Here is a 7,276-nt window from a genome sequence, read left to right as displayed (position 1 = left end):
CCTGCATGATCTGGGTCTGGACTGGTCCCTGCTCAGGGGTGGCTGCAGCTGGGGTGCCCAGACACTATTGGCTTTAGGTGTAGGACAGCTCTGTCTGAACCCGCGGTCCCTTCTGCCCCTGAAGGTGCTGAATTTGTGGTCATGAGTTAAGAAAGGCGTTTTCCAGCTCTTGACCCAAGCCAAAAGGATCCCCAGGGGGACATGTGCTGCCATGCTGCATACCAGGACGCTGCTGTAACGGGGAGGGTTTGGCTCTGCAGTACCTGTAGGAAGTTTTGTGCTGAGGCTCTGCTCAGAAGAAACAGGTTGTGTTTATCTTATGCCGCTACTCACATTTTCCCTCTGCCGTAACACCATAAGTGCACCTGCGAGGCCGAGGTGTGGGCAGGCGAGAGTGGGCCATCCTGTCCAGGGCCAGGGCATGCTGCCAGCAGAAGCAGAACCAGCGCCTAGGCAATGTCCTACCCGCAGGGTGGCTACCCAGGGACAGCTGCAGCCCTCTCTGCTCCTCGTGGGCACATGTCCCCTCCTCTTCCTCCTCCTGCTCCTCCTCCTCCTCTCCTGATGAAGCCAGTCTTTGAAATGGAGGGACACTGATCACCTTTCCACCAGGTCTGGTGGCCAGTTTGCCTTGTTCTTGGGCTCCCCTCAGGGAGGGCTTCAGCCAGTGTCTCCTGACAGTGGCATTTGGCTGTTTCTCTCCCCTGTGCGTGAGGTGCAAGCAGCCTGTGCCGCTGCCATGTCTGATGCCCGTTGGCATCTCATTTCCTCTGGCCAGTGCTTCCCCCATAGGAAAAGCCTGGGATGGAGCTCAGTGAGTTGCAAGCGGAGGTGCCCTCTGGCATCTGTGGTGGGGGACAAAGCCTGACCCCAGGAAAGCTTGTGAAGCCACCCGTGCCGTGGGTCCAGGCAGCAGCGGTGGCTCCGCGGGTGCTTTGTGCTGCTGTGTCTGCGCCAGCCAGCGCAGGCACCAGAGGATGCCCTGCCGCAGGCTCTGTGCAAACTGCTCCTCTCTCACTCAGGCCCAGTGAAATCCCTCCCTCGAGCACGATGTTTGTGGTGTGAGGCATCCCAGGTGTCACCCTCAGTCCCAGCGACCGCACGGGATGGCTTGTGAGCTTCTGTCCCTGCTGCACTGTGAGATGCCTGGCCATTACTTGGTCTAGTGGGAGGTGTCCTTGCCCATGGCAGGGGGATTTGGAACAAGGTGATCTTTAAGGTCCCTTCCAACCTAAATCATTCTAAGATTCTGTGATGATTTCACAACTCCCCAGCAGTTTCAGTGCAGCAATGGTAAATGAAGGTGGGCATTCAGAGTGTTTAAGAGAGACGATAGACCATTCCATATGGGGATCTCCAGCAGCACATCTGTGGACTGACACCCAGTGAGGTACTGTTTGCTCTAAACCAAAACAAAGGCGATGTGTCTCATCTGAATTGCAGTAACAGCACTGGGCTAGAGTAAGGAGCAGCAGTATTTAAGGAGATAACACACAATTCAAATGCACCCAAGCATACTTGCTCAGTGGTGCTGCTCTTTCCCATATATCTTGTGTTGTGGGGGAGATCAGAGACCACTGTGGGGTGAAAGCCATGTTGGGTCAGAATGAGGCCCCAGCAGGTACTTGGCAGAGTCGGTGGAAATCCAGTGGTGTTTGGGGCTTTACTTCAGTGTTAGTCTGCAAGAGTGTCCCACAGGGTGCACGTTCTGGGAAGGAAGGTTGATATGGACTTCACAGCGTTAGGTTTACATTGGACTTGATGATCTCAAAGTTCTTTTCCAACTTAAGTGATTCTATGATTCTATGATCAGTTCCCTTGGGTATTTCTGGCTGTATGTGGGTGGGTGCAGGGGGAAGGTGCCTTCCAACAGAAAATGTCAAAGCAAACATGGTGTCCTTTGCCATCGCTGGCTATTGGCAGCATTGGGCCATCCCCCACAGACGTCTTCCCTGAACTTCCTTGGAGCAGAGGAGAGGCAGCAGCGCTTCCCCTCTCCCAGCCACGGGGGATGCAGAGCAAGTGCTGCAGGTGAGGGATGAGGGCACTTTGCAGACGCGTGGGGGAAATTGCACATCTCTTCCACTGACGTTCGTATCAATGCTCAAAGTGAAAAGACATAGATCATTTAGAAGATAAACCTGACACATTTCCTTTTCTCTAGGTGTCAACTAAAGAGGTGAACTCATTGGCTTGGGTTTTATACATCTTTAATGTAACACGTATCACCCAGAGGAAAAGGCATTTTATGACTGTGCACTGCTACAGTGAGGACCTTGCCTGTGACTTGTGATTGCAACATAAGCTAAGGTAAATACTGCCGACATATATGTGTGAAGGTATGCCCGCTTCTTGAAAATCTGTGATATAAAGGCTCTCTTTTTTTCACACTTTCAGACACAGTGTTGGATTATGGAAGGGAACTTGATGTACCTGCTGGACGAGGGGAACTCTGAAAATGTGTCGGTGAGTCATTCCTCGCCGGGCTGCTGCCCTGCAAGCTGAGGCCAGTAGCACATCTGAGGGGTCCAGTTTTGCCTAAGGGGACACATAGTACCTGGTAGGGACGGCGAGGGTTTAGAAGAAATCAGTGTGATTGTTGGTCTCTGAAAAAAACAGTGAGTTTTTGGCTGATGAGATCGGGCGATATGCTGCCACCCATCTTCTTTAGCTGTTTGCTGTCACAGGTGTGTGACAGGGAAGTGGTGGTTGGTGCTGGGAGTCTGTGAGGGGCCGGGGAGCAGGGAAAGGGAATGTCACTGCTGCTGGTGCATCCGGACAGGTGCCAGGAGAGCAGAGCCGCTGGTGTTGAAAGGAAATCCAGCAGTTCCCATTAGCGGAGTAAAGTCTTGGTGAACATGAGCTGCTGCCAGCAGTGGTTTGTGCTGGCACAGGCCAAGAGGGCAAAGTTCCTGCTAGGGAGGGGGGAAGAAGGGGCGGAAACCCCCATCTGCTCTTTGGGAAGTTGCCCCTCAGGCCAGAGCTGCCACCGCTGATCTCGCTTGGGCTGGAGAGAGCATGCAACGTGCAGCACCCACTGGTGACCTGTACATGCTGGTGCCTTTACAGCTGAAAACCTGCTAGAACCATGTGGGAATGCTCTGCAAAAGTAACTTGTCCCACAATGGGTATTTCTGGCACTCAGCTAAGTGGAAATGCAGCTTTTAGGAGATGAATGTTTACATGGCAGTTCCTCCCTGAGCACTGCTCCCTTTCTCCTTTCTGAAGGAAACATGGAATAGGACCCCGAAACCTTTGTCAGGGGCTCTCAGCCCCATGGCCATGCCCATTTCGTTGCTGGTTTGTGGATGCTCCCTGGCTCTGGCCCCAGTAGCCCACCACATCCACCTGGACTGCAGGCACAGGGCTGGGCACCCCACATGGAGCTGGTGTGGGGATACTAGTAACCTCTGGTTTACCACCACAGCTGCATTTTCCTTGGTCTTCTATGCCCTTCTGGTGCAAGAACCTCATCCAGGATCTTGCAGGGGAGGACTAGTCACTCATGTTTATTCCTCAGTTGCATCCTGCAACACAGCTGAGACAAAGTTGTTTTGTCCTCATGCAGCTTGGTGTGAGCTGACTTGTACCTAGTGTATTTACTAAGAGGGTAATTTGGGATTTGGGCCTCATGAACTTCATTGTCCTTGAACAGGTGGGTTACATGTTATCAACATCTAACTCCTCTGCAGCCTATGAATATGGCTTCTACCCAGAACTGGACGTCAGCTGTGATCTTGAAAATATTCCAGCATTTGCATCTACCTTTTTTCCAGTGCTGTACTCCCTGCTCTTCGTTACTGGTCTCGTGGGAAATGCTTTGGTCGTTTGGGTCCTAACAGTCTTCAAGAAAGTCAGGGCCATGACTGACGTGTATCTGTTGAACCTCGCCATCTCTGACCTCCTCTTTGTTTTCTCCCTCCCCTTCTTGGTTCAGTACTCCATCAGGAGACAATGGACTTTTGGAAATGCGATGTGTAAAATCATCAGCTCAGCTTACTTTATTGGTTTCTACAGCAGTGCCTTCTTCATAACCATCATGAGCATCGACAGGTACTTGGCCATTGTCCGGTCTGTCTACGCTCTACAGGTTCGGACAACTGCCTATGGGGTTATTACCAGCCTGGTCCTTTGGGCAGTTGCCATTTTAGCGTCAGCACCAGACCTAATTTTTTTCCAGGAAATGAATGACAATAACCAGACTAAGTGCATCCCTCACTATCCTGACAGCAGCAACGGCTGGAAGACTTTGAGTAATTTTGAAGTCAATGTCCTGGGGTGGCTGATTCCGGTTGGTGTCCTCATTTTCTGCTACTACAGCATCTTGAAAAACCTTCAGAAGTGCCATACTCAAAACAAGTACAAAGCAATGAAACTGGTTTTTATTGTTGTCATTGTGTTCTTCCTCTTCTGGACCCCCGTGAACATTGTGCTTTTTATGGACTCTCTGAGGAACATGTATATCATTGACGACTGCCAGACAAGCCAAAGGCTAGACTTAGCCATGGAGCTGGCTGAGGCGTTGTCCTTCATCCACTGCTGCCTCAACCCAGTCATCTACGCCTTTGTGGGTGAGAAGTTCAAGAAGCATCTTTGTGAAGCTTTCAGAAAATACACACGTTTTCTGTTGGTCTGCAAAGACTACAGTGCTTTTGATGGTCGCAGTCTGGACAAGCATTCCTCTCTGCACGTGACGTCTTCACAGTCGTCTTTTGTTGGCAGTGTCTTGTAGAGCTACGAGTCAAAAACTTTCATCCTGAACAGGTGACCTGAAGTTGAGAAATTGTCCCAGCAGGGCATCCACAAGGATGCACTGTTTGGGCAGCCTTTTAGGACAGGAATCACAGAATCATAGAATGATTTGGGTTGGAAGGGACCTTAAAGATCATCTAGTTCCAACCTCCCTGCCATGGGCAGGGACACCTCTCACTAGACCAGGTTGCTCAAAGCCCCATCCAGTCTGGTCTCGAACATTTCCAGGGATGGGGCATCCACAGCTTCCCTGGGCAACCTGTTCCAGTGTCTCACCACCCTGATAGTGAAAAATTTCTTCCTGGTATCTAATCTAAAACTACCCTCTTCCACTTTGAAGCCATTACCACTCATCCTGTCACTACAGGAAAAGTGGAAGCAGCTGCTTGAGCATGCTTTTATCATGGTTGCTTTGGCGTTCTTACTTTTTAGGATCTTTTTTAGCATCTCCCTCCCTTTCCCTTGTCACGTCCTGCCCTGCCTGCTTTGTGAAAGGGAGGCCGAAACTACCATCAGATGCCCACACTATCTGAGCAGCATGGAGAGGTGCCTTAGAAACATTTCTTCCCCCACCTCAGATACCATACTGAAAGGAACTGTTTGTTTCTGAACTCAAGAGACTTGGCTGCTCCTTCCCTTGTCTCAGTAGAGTGGATTGGCTTCATAGGCAGGGATGGAGCTCACCGCAAGAGCGGGAACCCACTCTTTGGAGGGAATTGGTGCCCAAGTTTAAGGCATCCTGCCTGGCTCCCAGTTGACAGATTTGAATGAGGTTTCCAGCCCGGAAAGGGTTTAGTGAGTGAATAACTAGATAAGCAACAAAGAAATAAATGCTATGCATGTGTTTTGTTGAAATCAACATAGAGGAATATCTAGGTATGATCCTGACTCCCTATCTGCTACCAGGGCCTTCCTGGGCTGGAAGGGTTTGGAAGCTGTAGCCTATAAATTACACTGTGGGTGTCAAGAAAAAATCCGTATGGGAAGAAATGAGTGCCCTAGGGATGAGCAGGGAAATAGCTACCAAGAAACTTTTTCCACTGAAGAGCGGAAAAAATACTGTGTGTGAGTCATTTACCAAAGCTTCCTGTGGACCCACTGGCTGGTGAGCCACAGGCCAGAGCGGTGGCTGCTCTCAGCAGAGCTGCTGGCCAAGGGGCTGGTTGTTCTGCAGATGTCCAAAACAGGATGGAGAGAGGCACAAACAAGGGTAGTACACCATGCATCCTGTAACACAGGTGGTAGCTAAAGCAGACAGCACCGGCTGGTTTGAGTGGCCAGAGGCTCTAGAGATGCCTAAAACCCAGATGACACTCACACTTCCCCATGAGGGAAATTTTTGAACACTTTAAGCAACTGATGTGCCGGTATCGTCACTACTCTCGAGCGTGTGACTGGGGTTGACCTCCCAGTTACTGTTCCAACTTGGATTTATATCTGAATGGTTACCCATGCATGTACATATAGCTGTACATATACGTACATATATATATATGTGTACATGTGTGTATATATACACAAACTTGTGTGTATATACACACACACACATATACATGTATATATATATCTGTTTTATATATACAAATATCAATAAATAAATGCAACGGTGTTCTGAAGCTTTTAGTCCTGATCTATTTCTCTCTATAAGATATCACCGTATTTGAAGTTTTATAATAAAGATACTGCATGCAGTGTAATTGCACAATCCTTACACCTGATGGACCTATTTCATTATCATTCTTTCAGCTTGTGCATTTTCTTCTGTCCTGGGCAGTTCTGCAAAACTGACAATCCCTCCAGTTGCCTCTTCTCTCCCTCCTCTCTCTCTCTCCCTCTTCCTCCTCCCCTGGGAAAAAGAAGCAGAGTAGATTACCTTTTATTCTAGAAGTTTAATTTCCTGTAAGAGTCTACCCTTGTAGTGTTTCCACACATTCTGAGTGCCTTTGGGCTTACTTCCTAGAGCAGAGCAGAACAAACCACAAAATAAAATTCTTTTAAACCACCGATCTTCTTCGGATAGGATTTACTATTCTAATGCCTACTCATATTTGCAATCTGCAAGGTACGGTTTTTTGCAAGAACGGGCCAGTAACAGTATGTGTGTTAGAAATAAGTGCTGGCTCATTTGGGCCATGACATATGTTCTCCAAATTGTAAAGCAAAGTCTTTGCCCAGAGGAAAAGGTTCAGCTGCTGCCAAGGTCCTAGCAGCAGGGTCGCAGCCAGGCGCAGCAGTGCAGCTCCTGCCCTTTGGGTGCCTGGCCACCAGGCTTTATTTTTGTATAGGCAAACACTCAGATGCTCGAGAAGGGGATTCACAAAAATTCAGGACAAAGACAAAAGGGTGGTGGGCAGGAGTACAGCACCAGCTATCTTGCTCCGCTGCAGATTCCCAGTGTGAGCCCTCTAGACGGGACTTTGCTCAGCCAAAACACAAGAGACAGGAATGATTTCTGCAGCCATTCTTTGGGGCAGGCACTGGAGTCCGTTTGCCCAAGCTGACAAGAGGATGGCCTTTCCCTGGA

At 49.5% G+C, this 7,276-nt stretch overlaps 1 protein-coding gene across 1 annotated transcript; it reads left to right on the top strand.

The window, feature by feature from the left end:
* Nucleotides 1-2,205: 2,205 nt before the first annotated feature.
* Nucleotides 2,206-6,877, top strand: LOC128906169 (C-C chemokine receptor type 4-like). Its single transcript, XM_054193073.1, has 3 exons — nucleotides 2,206-2,310; nucleotides 2,398-2,466; nucleotides 3,656-6,877. The coding sequence occupies exons 2-3, from the start codon at nucleotides 2,413-2,415 to the stop codon at nucleotides 4,730-4,732; spliced, it is 1,131 nt and encodes a 376-aa protein (XP_054049048.1). The 5' UTR covers nucleotides 2,206-2,310; nucleotides 2,398-2,412; the 3' UTR covers nucleotides 4,733-6,877.
* The last annotated feature ends 399 nt before the right edge of the window (nucleotides 6,878-7,276 follow it).

This window comes from Rissa tridactyla, chromosome 2 (assembly GCF_028500815.1).
Source record: "Rissa tridactyla isolate bRisTri1 chromosome 2, bRisTri1.patW.cur.20221130, whole genome shotgun sequence".
Classification (NCBI taxonomy): Eukaryota; Metazoa; Chordata; class Aves; order Charadriiformes; family Laridae; genus Rissa; species Rissa tridactyla.
This window is presented reverse-complemented; position numbering and strand designations above follow the sequence as displayed.